This window comes from Piliocolobus tephrosceles, chromosome 6 (assembly GCF_002776525.5).
Source record: "Piliocolobus tephrosceles isolate RC106 chromosome 6, ASM277652v3, whole genome shotgun sequence".
NCBI lineage: Eukaryota > Metazoa > Chordata > Mammalia > Primates > Cercopithecidae > Piliocolobus > Piliocolobus tephrosceles.
The window spans coordinates 148034880-148053358 of NC_045439.1; the positions used below are offsets into that span (position 1 = coordinate 148034880).

The 18479-nt window shown below is 39.0% G+C and overlaps 1 protein-coding gene across 1 annotated transcript in view; it reads right to left on the reverse strand.

Annotated features, from left to right (window-relative positions):
• The window catches only part of BUB1B (BUB1 mitotic checkpoint serine/threonine kinase B), a 61862-nt gene that overhangs the window by 18566 nt on the left and 24817 nt on the right, over positions 1-18479 (reverse strand). The window contains exons 7-14 of the mRNA XM_023189401.1: positions 17719-17933; positions 17456-17547; positions 5960-6189; positions 3056-3168; positions 2422-2537; positions 1807-1856; positions 324-384; positions 100-205 (exon numbers count right to left, since the gene is read on the reverse strand). Coding sequence (XP_023045169.1) covers positions 100-205; positions 324-384; positions 1807-1856; positions 2422-2537; positions 3056-3168; positions 5960-6189; positions 17456-17547; positions 17719-17933 — 983 coding nt within the window. The remainder of the gene's footprint in view (positions 1-99; positions 206-323; positions 385-1806; positions 1857-2421; positions 2538-3055; positions 3169-5959; positions 6190-17455; positions 17548-17718; positions 17934-18479) is intronic.

Sequence of the window (18479 nt, forward strand, 5' to 3'; positions counted from 1 at the left end):
ATTCAAGTCAGTGGTTTCAATTTTAACCTTAAGCTTTTGTGGATTTGAATAAACAACCCACTAGCCCATTTACATTAACTTAAGGATACTGCTCCTTACACAAACATCTGGAGACACATCTTCATTTGAGGTGATGCTTTCTGAGGTTTTGAGAACTGCAAGGGGTCTTCGTTGAGTTAAAACTTGTGGGGGATCTGCAAGAGGACTAGAAAAAGACATACCTCACTTAGCAATTTTTTTCATAACAGTAGCCCCTAATTTATCCTCACTTATAATAACAGAAAATTCTTAAGTTAAAAAAAAACAAAAAACAAACAACGAACCTTTTATTCTTCTTTTCTGAAAGAAGAAACTCATCAAAAATGGAGAAAGGTACACTGCGACCTAGAGAAAGAGAGACTAGATACATACTCTAGGAGTAAATGCTTTACTCTTCAAGACAACCAGAAAAATTAATCAATATTTTGTGTTGTTTGAAAGCAGGAAGGCAATCTGTTTTTTTAATAACAAAAACTTCAAACATATAAAAGATCATTAAACAATTTAACAATTACCTAAACATAGATGATCTTGTTCCATTTAGATTCCCTACCACTGTCACTACTCCCCAAACCCAACCCAATAGGATTATTTTAAACCAAATTCCAGACATGTCATTTTATCTGCAAATATTTCCGTACATATTTCTAAAAGAGGCTTTTAAAAAATCCCAATCCCAAAACATGATACCTACCTATAAAATGAGAAATTTATGAATATCTAATGTCCAGTCAGAAGTTTCATATTTTACCAATTAAAAAAATGTTTTGGCCGGGCGCAGTGGCTCACGCCTGTAATCCTAGCACTTTGGGAGGCCGAGGTGGGCGGATCACGAGGTCAGGAGATCGAGACCATCCTGGCTAATATGATGAAACTCTGTCTCTACTAAAAATACAAAAAAAAAAAAAAAAAAAATCAGCCAGATGTGGTGGTGGGCGCTTGTAGTCCCAGCTAGTCAGGAGGCTGAGGCAGGAGAATGGCATGAACCCAGGAGGCAGAATTTGCAATGAGCTGAGATCGCACCACTGCACTCCAGCCTGGGTGACAGAGTGAGACTCAGTTTCAAAAAAATATAAATAAACAATTTTTTTAAAAAGTTTGTTTGAATTGGGAATGCAGAGTTAAGATCCGTATACTGTGATTGTTCAAATGCCTCTTAAATCTCTTTTATTCTATAGAGTTTTGGGGGGAATTTTTGTTCAACAAACTGGGTTGCTAGCCCCATAATGCTGGATTTTGCCAATTTCATCCCCCTATGTTGTTAACAATGTTCCTCCATGCTTTACATTTCCAATAAATTGTTGGTTAGAAACAGAGGTTTAATTAGATTTTTATGTTTTTTATTTTTATTTTTGCAAAGCCATTTACAAGTAGATATTCATGTTTCGCCACTTTTAACATGTTCTGAAGAAAAGAAAACCAATTTGAATATAAAATAGCTTCAAATTTTTTTTTTCCCTGAAAAGAAACACCTTCCTTGGTGTCTTTGCTATTTAGTGTACAGTAACTAAAGTATAAGATTTGGTGGTTAGTGTAAATTTAAAATTACAATTAAACCAAATATTTTGAAACACTGAGGAATCTTTAAAAAAAAAAACCTCTTTCAAATGTCTTTCCTATCATAAAGCATATGCCTACACTAAATTCCTAGCATCCTAGTCCCCCTCTTTCTTTCAATCCCTTTATCATAATAAAAATATTTACCATTTATTACATAATACATTTGTTATCAGCAAGTTCTTCTCAAAGTTGTCAAATACGACTCACCTTTAGAATGAGGTTGTTCCTGCCAAATGTTCTCCGCAAGTGAAGTTTCTCTGTGAAGAAACTTGTTTTAAATCATGTGCTCGATACCCACAGAAAGAACTGTTTAGTTTTTAAAAGTCCAAGAGGTTTTTCCATTACATATAATATTTACTCTAAGATAAATTATTACTGTCAATCCAAATTCTCTTAAAGAAGATGGAACCTTTGGTTGTCAAAAATGTTGCGGAAATATATTTGATAATAGATGTCAAGTTGCATTAATAGTATAAGCACATTACAAAATGGTAAGCTGACATTTTTATAAAACAAAACAAAAATACAACACAAAAGAAAAGACAGAACAGTGTTAATGGTAGTCATCTCTTGATGGTAGAAATGGGTGATTTTGATTTTTAAAAACATTATATGTATTTGTTTCTATAAGAAACATGTTTCTTCAGTGGAAAATAGTCAATGCTCTGTCCTCCCTAATCAGAATCAAAGCTTATGTTTTGACAGAGACTTATAAAAACCATGTCTCAATACTATAAAAGAGACTTCAAGGCACTAGAGAGTCAAGGGTTGTTTCTAAATGCCCTCCTATAGGCACTGTCCCTTCCACCAATGTAATCTTACTTGGCACAAGAGTTTACTTGACAAACAGAACTGGATAGAGTCATTCCTGGCATTTCCTGAGAGTCGGAAGCAATTCGCAGTTTAGTTGTCTCCTTTGTAGGCATCGTCTCTTCTTGCTGTTTGCATTAAATAAACAAAATCAATGTCCCTCCCACCCAGACAATACTATTTTCAAGCTCTAACATTAGCTTTACTTTACTCTTTCCCTAGACATCCACTAACAAGATAAGATGAGTATACCACAAAAGTCATTTCCAATAATTTATATTCCTACTCTAAACTGGTACAGTTGTACTCAACTGAGCAGTGCCAGGCATATACTAAATTTCTTTAGGCAATCCCATTTTAATGGAACATAGCTAGAATAAAAAGCTTGAGCCAGAATTAACAACATAATGATTTGGAGTATAACTAAGAAGTCAATAAACTGCACCACTTATTTCACATGCCAAAAATTCTATTTGAAGTCACCTGTTAAATTACTTTCCCGCTCAACTTTCCTGCTACTAACAGCTAGGAAGCTACCAGAAACTCTAAATGGGGGTTGGGAGGATTTTAACCTTCCATATTTTTACAACGTTTAAGTTTGTTTCAATAAATTTTAGTTTTGTGTTATTGAAAAAAGAAAAATTACCTGATCACCTGTTCTTTCTTGCTGAGTAGTTTGGATTTCTTTTAGCTTCTTCTCCATCTCTTCAATCTGTTTCTGCATTTCTGCTCTCTTCTCTGCACTGGTCAATAGCTCAGCTAGAAACAGTAAAGCCGCTTGAGGTATTATTCCTCATAGTAACTCATTCTGTCCAAAACTGCCTTTGGAGCTCATCTCCTCAACACATATGTTACTAATACAGATAAAAATGATTTAAGTGGAACAAGGTCCTCAATTTGTGGTCTAGGCCTCTATTATTTATCCATTCAATAAAAAAATAGAATACCTTTGAACAACACAGGTTTCTACTAAAAGGAAAAAAATACTGAATACCTACTATGTGCCAAGCACAACTCTGAGTACTTAGGTTTCAGTAGTACATAATACAAAGTCCTTGGTTATGTGATGCTAACAATCAAATTTGGGGGAAACACACACACAAGAAAATCAGTTTAGAAAAAGAATAAAATAGATGACGTGAGAATGTGTGACTGGGTAGACAGATGGAGGTCAAGGGAGGGCTACTTAAGACCAGTGATCAGGGAAGATCATTCTGATAAAGTGACATTATTAAGCTGTAACTTAAATGATAAGGGGCCAAAGTTCTGGGATAAGATTCTAGGCTAACCAACTAGGTGGCACAAAGGCCCTAATGCAGGAAAAGACCACTGTGTCTAAGAATCCAAAGGAAGTTCAGTGTGGCTGCAGCATAGTAAGAGGGTAAATAGAAAAAGATGGGGTTGGAGAGGTAGGCAAAGGCTAAGTCACATGGGGTTTTGTTTGTTTTTGGAGATGAGGTCTTGCTATATTGCTCAGGCTGGTCTCAAACTTCTGGGTTCAATCCTTCTGCCTCACCCTTCTGAGTAGCTGGGACTACAGGCACATGCTACCATGCTTGGCCATGCAGGGTTTTTTTGCAGGTTAGGGTAAAGAGGCATAGATAGTGAGCCATGTGCTTATTAGTCAATTAATGAATGATGGGGTGTAACTGAAAAGTCTGAGGTGAGTACACTAAGGAGGCTCAGGAAATAGAAAAGAATTAGAGGATAGAAATCTGAAAGACGCTAGAGTTTTTGAAAGAAGAGGGAAAAAATGATTTGGAAGTGCAATGCAAAGAAAAACAACCTTTGTGTAGGCCCTGATTGTGGCTTCTTCTTTTCTTGTATTCTTCCCTGAGAGTAAGTAGTTAGCAAGTCTTCAAAGCCAGTTTTTGACAGTAACTAGAAACCACATTTATTGAAATGAGGATTTATATAAGGGTACAAACTTATACACAGATGGGAATTTATACAAGCTCATGAAATAGATTCAGAGACCAGCTGAGAAATGAGTATTAAGGTCTGCACGGTAGCTCATGCCTATAATCCCAGCACTTTGAAAGGCCAAGGTGGGAGGATAACTTGAGCCCAGGAGTTTGAGACCAGCCTGGGCAACACAGGGAGACCCCGTCTATTTAAAAAAAACAAAAAACAAAACAAAACAAAAAAACACAACAGAAATGAGTATTAAAAAATTCTCAGAGGTCAGTGCCTTCTTATTCCTAATTAAATTTCACCTAATCTAGAGTAGGTCCTTCTTTGGCTAGTTGAAAACAAAATGTACTTTTTCTTTTTCCCACAGAAATGAAAATTCACCATGTTGCCCAGGCTGGTCTTTTTTTCCCCAAAGTGCTGGGATTACAGGTGTGAGTCACTATGCTCAGCCCTAAAATGGACTTTCATTTTCCTTCTATATACCTGGTACAGACTAAGCTTTTCCCTTAGGAAACAGTTTTTTATCTAGATACCTAGTTCCTTTTCTGGTTCATATTTGGCCACCCTTCTAGCCTATTTCTTTGCTGGAGTGGTTCTCCTTTTCTAAAACCCTTACTCAACTAACACCTTGCTTTGCAACTATCCCTCTCTCCTACCTAGACACACAGGTTCAATTTGAACCCAGAGCACTTTTGACAATCTTGGATGACACTAATTAGTGTAACAAATGAAAACAATTCCAAACTTACTAACAGTCTGCTTTACCAAAGTTGCCACCTGGAACTCAGAAAAGATTGCTCCTCAAAGTTTAAGTGATGGTTAAGTTTCCCAGCTAACCCCACAAACACTACATCCTCTTAAGAGAGCTGAGCTATATTAGTAGGTTATTCTGGATATCCATGTATAAAAGAAACATTACTTTCTCCTTATAGATCCTAATAAAAAAAAGTCTAAATGGAAGTGGAACCTCCCCTACCTCATTTTCTGTATCCTTCTTTACTCTCCTTCACCTTCTCATGCCTTAAGCCCCACATGCCTTACTTCCCTACTTTCCAGCCCATTCTGCCCTGCCTCTTGCCTTCAAGTACTCAAGGCTCCAGAATCAGAACTGTTTCCTGTTTCCCCAAAATTCCCATATCTCAATTTTTAAACCTTTTTCTTTAATTTATAATGTCTTTAAAAAATATGAATATCCATAATCTAAATCATTGCAGTGTGACCTAATAGGTTAATCTAAATAAGCTCTTGGAGAAATTTCAGACAAAATATCAAAGGTAAAGTGGAATATTTCAAGCAATAGCATTAGGAAAAGTACTTAATAGGGATGCATGGAATGCACATATATGCATGTCAGGGATCATAGCCGCCTGCTTATTGTATTGGGGAACATAAATTGTTCACACAGTTCAGAACTTCTTCCTTTACTTCTAAATATACTCATTACCCCCACACCTCAAGGAGTTTTCATGGAAGGGAGCAATGGGAGGTTGGCTGATACACAGAAAGAAACAGTGCAACCATAGAAATATCACATAAAGGTGCAAAGTATAAGGTTAGTTTTCTTCAGACGTAATAGATCAGCTCAACCTTCACACAACTAAGTCAAGTCCTTTTCACAAACTTGAATTACACACACCTTCCCTTTGCTCTTTTAATTTCTTCCGGAAAACTTCAGCCCGGATTTCTTCAAAGGAGAATTCCCCCACTCCTGCATAAATCTTCTCCTTACAATACATCATTTTCTCTTTCTTCTCCTCAGATGCTTGCTGATGGCTCTGAACCCTTTGTAGAGGATCTCCTTCTTCCTTTCCAGGCTTTCTGGTGCTGAGGATGTGGTTTATACTAGGTTCAATTTTACATGGTGTCCTAAAGAAGCAAAATTACTATTATTCATATGGGTAAAAATAAAAAAAAAATAAGATTGATAAAATAAACTAAAAATAATTCACAAGGGCCATCAATAATTATGTTCTGCAAATCTGGAGGCATTATATTACCTGACTTCAAACTATACTGTAAGGCCATAGTCACCAAAACATCATAATACTGGTATAAAAACAGGCATATAGACCAATGGAACAGAATTGAGAGCCCAGAAATCAAGTGAAATACTCACAGTCAACTGATCTTTGACAAAGCAAACAAAAATGTAAAGTGGGGAAAGATACCCTATTCAACAAATGGTGCTGGGATAATTGGCAAGCCACATGTAGGAGAATGAAACTGGATTCTCCTCCCTCACGTTATACAAAAAATCAACTCAAGGTGAATCAAAGACTTAATTAAATCTAAGATTTGAAACCATAAAAATTCTAGAAGATAACATTGGAAAAACCCTTCTAGACATTGGCTTGGGTAAAGACTTTATGACCAAGAACCCAAAAGCAAATGCAAGAAAAACAAAGATAATTAGATGGGACTAAACTCAACTAAAAAGCTTCTGCACAGCAAAAGGAATAATCAGCAGGGTAAACAGACCACCCAAGAGTGGGAGAAAATCTTCACAATCTATGCATCTGACAAACGACTAATATTCAGAATCTACAGGGAACTCAAGCAAATCAGCAAGAAAAAAACAAACAATCCCATCAAAAATTGGGCTAAGGGCATGAATAGATAATTTTCAAAAGATATACAAATGGCCAACAAGCATATGAAAAAAGTTCAACATCACTAATCATCAGGGAAATGCAAATCAAAACCACAATGTGATACCCCCTTACTCCTGTGAGAATGGCCATAATCAAAAAATCAAAAAATAATAGATACTGGCATGGATGTGGTGAAACGGGAACACATTTACACTGTTGGGCGGAATGTAAATTTGTACAACCACTATGGAAAACAGTGTGGAGACTCCTTAAGGAACTAAAAGTAGATCCACCATTCGATCCAGCAATCCCACTCCTGGGTATCCATCCAGAAGAAAAGAAGTCATTATATGAAAAAGATACTTGCACATGTATGTTTTAGCAGCACAATTCGCAACTGCAAAAATATGGAACCAGCCCAAATGCCCATCAATCAATGCGTGGATAAAGAAAATATGGTATATATCTACCATGAAATACTACTAAGCCATAAAAAGGAACAAAATAATGGCATTTGAAGCAACCTGGATGGAATTGGAGACCATTATTCTAAGTGAGGTAAATGAGGAATGGAAAACCAAACATCATATATTCTCACTCGTAAGTGGGAGCTAAGCTATAAGGACGTAAAGGCATAAAAATGATACAGTGGACTTTGGGGGATTCGGGGGAATAAGGGTTAAAAGATTACACATCGGGTACAGTGTACACTGCTCGGGTGACTGGTGCACCAAAATTTCAGAAATTACCACTAAGTAACTTATTTGTGTAACCAAACACCACCTGTTCTCCAAAACCTATTGAAATTTTAAAAAAAGGAAAATTAAATTATGCTCTGAGTACCACCTCTGCTATGACAAGGAAGGAAATTAGCCATAAGTGGGATCATCAAGTAGCTTACATTATTTATAGGTGAAAATAAATCTTAATACCATATCCTAATGATACCCAGTATATAAAAAATAAGTTAACCTATGCAATACAAACCATTTTTCATGGTTTAGTATTCAAATGAATTAGAGTTAAGAATATAGCATTAGGAACCCAATAATATTAAGTCCAAGGTGCTCAGTTGAGGGGGAAGAATCAGAGTGGTAGCATAGATTTTAAAAGAATGAAGTATAAGATACTTCAACCATGATACAGCAGATATTTTCAACCCTGTGGATCAGAATAACCTATATACCTTTTATTTTCTTATATACCTTTGTACAACTAAAGATAGCGGTCCTTCCCAGACTCAGTGAATCAAAAGCTGTAATGGTAGCGTCCAAGCATTTACATGCTTAAAAAGTTTCCCCAACTTGCTCAGCCTGCTAGAGGACATCTATGAGAAACCCATACTAACATCATACTTCCTGGTGAAAGGCTAGATGCTTTCCCCCTAAGATCAGGACAAGACAAGGATGTCCATTCTTGTCACTTTTATACAACATTGTACTAGAAGTTCTAGTCAAGGCTATTAGGCAAGAGAAACAAATAAAAGGAGTCCAGATGGGAAAGGAAGAAGCAAAACGATCTCTTTGCAGAAGATATGGTCTTAGATAACAAACGAGTTCATCAAAGTCAAAGAATACAAGATCAGTATACAAAAATCAATGTATTTTATCCATTTGCAATGAACAATCTGAAAATAAAATTAATCTCATCTCAAGGCAGCATGTAAAGAAAGGGAAAAAAGAAAATGAAATTAAGAAAACAATTCTATTTACTATAGCTTCAAAAACAGTAAAATATTTCACAATAAATTTAAAATAAGGAAGTGAGAGAAGACATACAGATGGAGGTTGGGCACAGTGACCTGTAATTCCAGCACTTCGCGAGGCTGAGGCAGGAGGATCACTTGAGGCCAGGAGTTCAAGACCAGCCTGGGCAATACAGTAAGAGCCTGTCTTTTTTTTTTTTTTTTTTTTCTTTTGAGACAGAATCTTGCTCTTGTCACCCAGGCTGGAGTGCAATGGCACGATCGCAGCTCACTGCAACCTCTGCCTCCCAGGTTCAAGCAATTCTCCTGCCTCAGCCTCCCGAGTAGCTGGGATTACAGGTGCCGGGGCCACCAGGCCTGGCTAATTTTTGTATTTTTAGTACAGATGGGCTTTTGCCATGTTGGCGAACTTCTGACGCCAACATGGCTGAGACCCTGTCTTTAAAAAAAAAAATTAGGGCTGGGCGCGGTGGCTCAAGCCTGTAATCCCAGCACTTTGGGAGGCCGAGACGGGCGGATCATGAGGTCAGGAGATCGAGACCATCCTGGCTAACACGGTGAAACCCCGTCTCTACTAAAAAATACAAAAAAACTAGCCGGGCGAGGTGGCTGGCGCCTGTAGTCCGGCTACTCGGGAGGCTGAGGCAGGAGAATGGCGTAAACCCGGGAGACGGAGCTTGCAGTGAGCTGAGATCCGGCCACTGCACTCCAGCCTGGGCGACAGAGCAAGACTCCGTCTCAAAAAATAAAAAAAAAAAAATTAGGGCCGGGCGCGGTGGCTCAAGCCTGTAATCCCAGCACTTTGGGAGGCCAAGATGGGCGGATCACGAGGTCAGGAGATTGAGACCATCCTGACTAACACGGTGAAACCCCGTCTCTACTAAAAAAAATACAAAAAACTAGCCGGTCGTGGTGGCGGGCGCTTGTAGTCCCAGCTACTCAGGAGGCTGAGGCGGGAGAATGGAGTAAACCCGGGAGACGGAGCTTGCAGTGAGCTGAGATCCCGCCACTGCACTCCAGCCTGGGCGACGGTCCGTCTCAAAAAAAAAAAAATTGGCCAGGCGTGGTGGCATGCACCTGTAGTCCCAGCTACCAGGGTGGATAAGGCAGGAGGATTACTTGAGCCCAGCCTGGGCAACAGAGTGAGACATTGTCTCTTAGGGGGAAAAATATATATATTTATATATATATATATTTTTATCCCAGCTATTTTATATATTATATATTCATATATATTTATATCCCAGCTATTTTATATTATATATTTATATATTTTTTATATATTATATATATTTTAGAGACACTGTCTCTAAAAAAAGTATACATATAGGTGGTATATATATAGATATATATAGATGATAATAAGCATATGAAAAGATGCTTCCCATGTCATTAAGGAATTGCAAATTAAAACAATAACATACTGCTGCACACACATTAGAATGGTTAAAATCTAAAATACTGATGACACTGAATGCTGCCAAGGATGTGGAACAATAGAAGCTCTCATTCATTTGTGGTAGGAATGCAAAACAGTATAGCTACTTTGAAAAATAACTTGGCACATTTCTACAAAGCTAAAATTAGTCTTATTATGCAATCCAGCCAAATGAGTTAAAAACTTATGTCTGCACAAAAACCTGGCTGGGTGTGGTGGCTCATGCCTGTAATCCCAGTGCTTTGGGAGGCTGAGGCAGGAGGATCACTTGATCCCAGGAGTTCAAGACCAGGCTGGGCAACACAGTGAGACTTTGTCTTAAAAAAAAAAAAAAAAAAAAAAAAGCCAGCCATGGTAGCATGCACTTGTAGTCCCAGTCACTAGGCAGGACAAGGTGGGAGGATCACTTGAGTCCAGGAGTCAGGACTGCAGTGAGCCAGAATCATGCTACTGTAGGTGAAAGAACAAGACTATTTAAAACAAACAAACAAGCAAACAAACCTGCACATGAATGTCTACAGCAACCTTACTCATAATTGCTAAAACTTGTAAGTCACCAGAATGACCTCCTGTGGGTGAATAGATAAACAAATCATAGCACATCTATACAATGGAATATCATTCAGCACTATAAATGAGGTACTGTGCCAGAAGAAGATGCAGAGAACCTTATTGTTAAGTGGAAGGAGCCAGATTGAAAAGGCTACAAATACTATGATTCCAACTACATGACTTTCTGGAAAGGGCAGAACTATAAAGACAATGAAAAGATCAATAGTTCCCAGGGATTTGGGGAGAGAGAGAAAGGGATGAACAAATAAATGGAGCATAGGGATTTCTGGGACAATGAAACTATTCTGAATGACACCGTAATGATGGATATATAACATTTATGCATTTGTTAAAACCCACAGAACTGTAAAACACATTAGAGTGAATCCCAATGTAGACAAAGAACTTTAACCAATAATAATGTATCAATATTGGTTCATCAATTATAACAAATGTACCATACTCATGCATGATGTTAGTAATAGGAAAAACTGTGCACAGGGTTGGGGGGGGGGAGGGAGTATATGGGAACTCTCTGTGTTTTCGACTGCATTTTTCTGCAAACCTAACACTGCCCTAAAAAATAAAGTCTATTAATTAAAGAAAAAGAAGTGCAAAACTTGTATTCTGAAACCTACAAAACATTGAAAGAATTTAAAGATATACATAACTGGAAAGACATCCCATGTTCATGGACCAGAAGACTTAATATTTTTAAGATGTCAATATTCATTAACTTAACCTACAGATTCAACAGAATCCCTATCAAAATTCCAGCTGGTTTTTCTGCAGAAATTGACAGGCTAATCTTAAAATTGATAAGGAATTACAAGGGAATCAGAACAGTCAAAACAATCTTCAAAAAGAGGAACGAAGTTGGATTCATCCTTCTCAATTTCAAGTTACTACAAATCTATAGTAATCAAGATTGTGTAGGGGGGAAAAAAAAAGATTGTGTGGTATTGACATAAGGATAGACAAATAGATAAATGGAATAGAATTAAGAGTCTAGAAATAAATTCATACATTTCGGTCAACTGATATTTCAACAAGAGTGCCAAGACCATTCAATGGCAAAAGAGTAGTCTTCAACAAGTGGTGCTGGGACCACTGGATATCTACATGGAGAAAAATGAATTTGGACTCCTTCCTTATACCATATACAAAAATTAGCTAAGAATGGATCACAGACCTAAATATAAGAGCTAAAACTATAAAGCTCCTAGAAGAAAATGTATAGAAGTAAATCTTCATGACTTCGGATTAGTCAGAGCCTTCTAAGATATGACACCGAAAGCTTAGAGACAAAATTTTAAAAAACAGATATATTGCATTTCATCAAAATTTTAAATAACTTTTGGTCTTCAAAAGAGATCATTGAGAAAATAAAATGACAACCCAGAATGGGAGAAAATATTTGCAAATCACATATCTGATAAGAACTTGTATCTAGAATACCTAAAGGACTCTAAAACTCAACAATAAAAAACCAAATAGAGTAGTTTCTCCTTACTCATGGATTCACCTTCAGCAGTTTCAGTTATCTATGGTCAATGGTGGTCCAAAAATATTAAGTAAAAAATTCCAGAAATAATTCATCAGTTTTAAATTACAAGTCATTCTGGCCAGGCACAGTGGTCCATGCCTGTAATCTCAGCACTTTGGGATGCTGAGTTGGTCGGGTGGATCATTGAGCCCAAGAGTTCGAGACCAGCCTGGGCAATATGGCAAAACTCCGTCTCTACTATAAACACAGAAATTAGCTAGATGTGATGGCACAAGCCTGTAATCTCAGCTACTTGGGAGGCTGAGGCACAAGAATTGGTTGAACCCAGGAGGCTGAGGTTGCAGTGAGCCATGATGGCACCACTGCACTCCAGCCTGGGCAACAGAGTGAGACTCGGTCTCAAAAAATAAAAATAAAAATTACGAGGTGTTCTGACTATCCTGATGAAATCCCATATACTCCCATTTTGTTCCACCTAGGATGTGAATCATCCTTTTGTTTAGCATCCACATATTAGTCACTTAGTAGCTGACTCTTATCAGATCAGCCGTCCCAGCATTGCAGTTCTTGTGCTCAAGTAACCCTTATTATACTTAATAATGGTCCCAAAGCACGAGAGTAGTGCTGCTGGTGATTTGGATATGCCAAAGGTGAAAGTTCTTAACTTTTATTTTATTATTTTATTTCATTTTTAGAGACAGGATCTGGATCTGTTGCCTAAGCTGGAGTACAGTGGTGTGACCCCGGCTCACTGCAGCCATGGACTCCTGGGTACAAAAAATCCTCCCACTTCATCCTCCATAGTAACGGAAATCAAAGGCATGTGCCACTGTGCCCAGCCAGTTTATTTTTATTTTTAGTAGAAATGGGGTCTCACTATGTTCCTCAGGCTGGTCTTGAACTCCCGGTCTCAAGCAATCCTCCTGCCCCAGTCTCCCAAAGTCAAAAAATCATACGCTGAAGTTGCTAAGATTTACAGTAAGAATGAATCTTCTATCGGTGAAATTGTGAAGAAGGAAAAAAAAAACTTAGTTAGTTTTGCTGTTATACCTCGAACTGCAAAAGTTATGGCCACAGTACATGTATAAGATAACACAGTATATAAACGGTTTAGTACTATGAAGTTTCGGGCATCCACTGGAGTCTTGGAACATATCCCCTACAGATAAGGAGGGACTACTGTAATCCAAAGGAAAAATAGGCAAAGTATTTAAACAGACATTTCTCCAAAGAAGATATACAAAAGGCCAATAAACCTATGAAAATAGGCTCAACATCATTAGTCACTGGGAAAATGCAAATCGAAACCAGCGAAATACCACTTTACATCCGCTAGAATGACAATAACCAAAAAAGGCATAATAACAAGTGTTGGGAAGGAATTGGAGTACTCGTACATTAGGGGAATGTGGGAGTGTAAAATGGTGCAGCTTCTTTGGAAAACAATTTGATAGTTCCTCAAAATATTGAACATGGAGTTATCACATGATCCAACAATTCCTCTCCTAGGTATACAGCCAAGAAAAATGAAAACACATGTCCACACAAAAATGTATATACAGTATTTACAGCAACATTATCCATAATAGCCAGAAAATGAAAACAATTAAAATTTCTATCTACTGATGAATGGTTAAATAAAATGTTGTGGATCCACACACATGGAATATTACCTGGCAATAAAAAAGAATGAAGTACTGATACATGTCAGAACGTGGATGAACCTTGAAAACATTACCCTAAGTGAAGGAAACCAGTTAGAAAAGACCATACACTGCCCAGACGCAGTGGCTCACGCCTATAATCCCAGCAGTGTGAGAAGCCGAGGTGGGCAGATCACTTGAGGTCAGGAGTTTGAGACCAGCCTGGCCAGTGTGGTTAAAGCCTGTCTTTACTGAAAATACAAAAGTTAGCCAGGAGTGGTGGCACATGCCTGTAGTCCCAGCTACTCAGGAGGCTGAGACCACAGAATTGCTTGAACCTGGGAGGAAAAGGTTGCAGTGAGCAGAGATTGTGCCAGTGCACTCCAGCCTGGGTGACAGAGCAAGACTCTGTCTAAAAACAAAAACAAAAACAAAAATAAAAACCACATATTATATTATTTACATGAGATGTCTAGTATTGGTAAATTATCTAGAGACAAAAACAGTTGGCCGGGCGCGCTGGCTCACGCCTGTAATCCCAACACTTTGGGAGGCCGAGGTGAATGGATCACGAGGTCAGGAAATCGAGACTATCCTGGCTAATACGATGAAACCCCGTCTCTACCAAAAACACAAAAAATTAGCAGGGCGTGGTGGTGGGTGCCTGTAGTCCCAGCTACTCAGGAGACTGAGGCAGGAGGGTGGCATGAACCCGGGAGGCAGAGCTTGTGGTGAGCAGAGATCACGCCACTGCACTCCAGCCTGGGTGACAGAGCGAGACTCCGTCTCAAAAAACAAAAACAAAAACAAACAAACAAAAAACAGTTGATTGCTAAGGTGGGGATTAGGGTAATGGTGGGGAATTGAGTCTTACAGGATTGGGTACAAGGTTCTTTCTGGAGTGATGAAAATGCTCTAAAATTGATTGTGGTAAGGGCTGCACAACTCTGTGAACATACTAAAAGCCACGGGATTATACTTCAATGAAGTTTAAAAAAAAAAAAAAAAAAGCTCTAAAAGGCTGGGTGAGGTGGCTAACGCCTGTAATCCCAGCACTTTGAGAGGCTAAGGCGGGCAAATCATGAGGTCAGGAGTTCAAGACCAGACTGGCCAACATGGTGAAACCCCGGCTTTACTAAAAATACAAAAATTAGTTGGGCGTGGTGGCAGGCATCTGTAATGCCAGCTACTCGGGAGGCTGAGGCAGGAGAATCGCTTGAACTCAGGAGGCAGAGGTTGCAGTGACCCAAGACTGCATCACTGCACTCCAGCCTGGGCAACAGAGTGAGACTGTCTCAAAAATAGTAAGTTTAATATTTCCTATACCATATTAATTTTAACATAAGTCATATTTCTACAAAATGACTTGAAACATTAGAAAAACCAGACATCTATAAATGTATATTATCAATTTCTATAAAGGCTCATAGGATTTTATTTTTTATTTTTGTTATTTATTTATTTTTGAGACAAGGTCGCACTCTGTACCCAAGCTGGAGTGCAGTGATGCAGTCACAGTTCACTGTAGCCTAAAACTCCTGGGCTCAAGTGATGCCTAGCCTCCTAAGTAGCTGGGACCACAGGTGCAAGCCACCACACTTGGCTAATTTTTAAATTTTTTGTGGAGATGGGGTCTCCCTGTGTTGCCCAGGCTGGTCTTGAACTCCTGGGCTCAAGCAATCCTTGCACCTCGGCCTCCCAAAGTGCTGAAATTGCAGGCATGAGCCACCATGCTAGGCTGATTTTTCTTTATTATTATAATTGATTTATTTTTTAGAGCTAGGTTCTTGCCCTGTTGCCCATGCTGGAGTGCTGTGGCATGATCATAGCTCACTGTAGCTTCAAACTCTTGGGCTCAAGTTATCCTCCTTCAGTCACTCGAGTAGGACTACAGGCACCCACCGCCATACCCAGATAATTAAAAAAAAATTGTTGGCGGGGTGCAGTGGCTCACACCTGTAATCCCAGCACTTTGGGAGGCTGAGGCGGGTGGATCATGAGGTCAGGAGATCGAGACCATCCTGGCTAGCACGGTGAAACCCCGTCTCTACTAAAAAATAGACAAAATTAGCCAGGCATGGTGGCAGGCGCCTGTGGTCCCAGCTACTCCAGAGGCTGAGTTAGGAGAATGGCGTGAACCTGAGAGGTGGAGCTTGGAGTGAGCTGAGACTGTGCCACTGCACTCCAGCCTGGGCAACAAAGCGAGACTCTGTCTCAAAAAAAAAAAAAAAAATTGTCTTGTAGGGTCAGGTTTTTGCTATGTTGCCCAGGCTAGTTTCGAACTTCTGGCCTCGAGTGATTCTCCTGCCTTGGCCTCCCAAAGTGCTGGGATGGCAAACGTGGGCTGCCATGCCTGTTGAACCAGGAGGTCGAGCTTGCAGTGAGCCAAGATGGTGCTACTGCACTCCAGCCTGCTGGGCAACAGAGCAAGACTCTGTTTAAAAACAACAGAAAAAAATAGCCTTCCCCTTGTCCTGAGCACTTAGGCAGAATTTTTGCTCAAAATCTTAATTATTATTTTTGCATTCCTAGCATGTAGTGGGAGTTATAAATTAGTTATGAGGTAACTCTTGCACTGGGACAGAATTCAACCTAGTGTTAGAACCAGGGCCGGGCACGGTGGCTCACACCTGTAATCCCAGCACTTTGGGAGGCCGAGGCGGGTGGATCATGAGGTCAAGAGATCGAGACCATCCTGGTTAACATGGTGAAACCCCGTCTCTACTAAAAATACAAAAAATTAGCCAGGCGTGGTAGTGGACGCCTGTAGTCCCAGCTACTTGGGAGGCTGAGGCAGGAGAATGGCATGAACCTGGGAGGTGGAGCTTGCAGTGAGCCGAGATCACGTCACTGCACTCCAGTCTGGGCGACAGAGTGAGACTCCATCTCAAAAAAAAAAAAAAAAAGAACTAGGCAATGTTAAGCATTAGACTAAATCTCAGGCTGGCTTGCTGACTTGTTTATTTAACCACCAGCTACTATACTTTTTCTTAAAAACAGAAATGCTAAGGATTAGGGAGAAAGGGGAAAAATATATCCAGAAGGAAAAAGCAGGATAAGAGGGAAAACTATCATCATTTCTCATTACTATCAATGACAAAATGAGAACGTCTCACTTAAATCACATTATCTTTTCCCTACATCCCCATTATCCCATCAGACAAATCTTCGAACTTACTGCTGAAGCCTCTCCCATCCATGCTCCCTTCTCCTTTCATTACCACTACCCTGCCCAAATACCGCTCCTAATATCCTTGCCTGAACCATTCCAATAGCTTATTTATCTGTGTTCAATCCATCTTCCAGAATAGCCACCATTAATTTTCCTAAAGCAATGTTCAGTAATGAAAATATAAACCTAATTAATAAGTTTATTCCTTAATAAAATATTAACAAACGGTCTTTTAACCCTAACATACTCAAAGGAATACAAACATAAAGGATATACAAAACTTTGGTTACTATTTTCTAATAAATAGAGACAGGGTCTCACTAGGCTGTCCAGGCTGGTCTTGAACACCTAGGCTCTACGGATCCTCCTGCTTCCACCTGTGTTGGGATTACAGGTGTGAGCTACTGCACCTGGCCTGGTTACTTTCATCTTCACAAAGAAGAAAATGCCTCTGGGAAGTAGAATAGGTGCCTCTGCCCACCCCTAATAATTCTCACTTCAAAATATCCAAAAACCACACTCACATAACTGGCTGTTGTGCAGTCTCTTCTACATATGGTGTAAAACTGGGAAGCACAGCGGGTACAGCCATCAGTGACGCTGTATTGCCACGAGGCTGGAGATGAAGAAGAAAACTAAAATTACCATAGTTTTATGTTCTGAGACAGCATATATAGACCATGCCTAAATATTCAAGAGGAATTAAAAGAGATGGTAAAAATACTTCTCTACTCTAAATGTGAAGTCTTTGTTGTGTCAGCAAAGCACTGGATCTATGAGTCCTTACCCTGTATTCCAAGGACCTGCCTGTGTTCCAAGGGCCTGCTTGCAGCTCATTCTCTTTGGCCCTGGGCACGGGGGGTGCTATCCATGGCTGGACTGTAGGCTTAGATAACTCTGCTATAGAAGCCTCATCAGCATTTTCATCAAAAACAGTAATTCTACTATTACTTTGTATCTGTTGAGGAAATGGATTTTGGAGTCCTCTGTTCTGGCTTGGAGCTAGGAGCAAAAATATTAAAACTTCATGTAAAACGTTTCATTATTAACTTAGATGACAGATAAAGTATACCTATTCTTCCCCAACTCAAGGAGAATATTTCCACTACAACAGAAAAAAAATTTTTTTTAATAAAAAAACTTAATAAATCAAAAATAGAATTGTTTTATCCATTCTTTGTTACTTATATTCTGCCTTCTTTTCCCTCCTCCAGTCACCCCCCATCTTTTATTCACAGATTTCCAAAAAAGACATTCTATATCTTCCTTCAGTCATCATTATAACATTATCTAGTTTTATCAGAAACTAACCTAAGTTTTATTCTTCAGTTTCAAACTTTCTCTCAATGGAGTATATCCAGAGATATACTGGAACTAGAGAATACAAAATTAACCCATTTATTAGGAGTTTTCTCTGTTGTGGGGCTGGTTATTAACCAAGCTTCATCACAATCTGGATGAAATAGCCTTTGGGACCATACACTTTCTATATCCTAATTCTAGAATCACCAAGCAACATTCTGATTATTGATAAATTGATACCAGGAA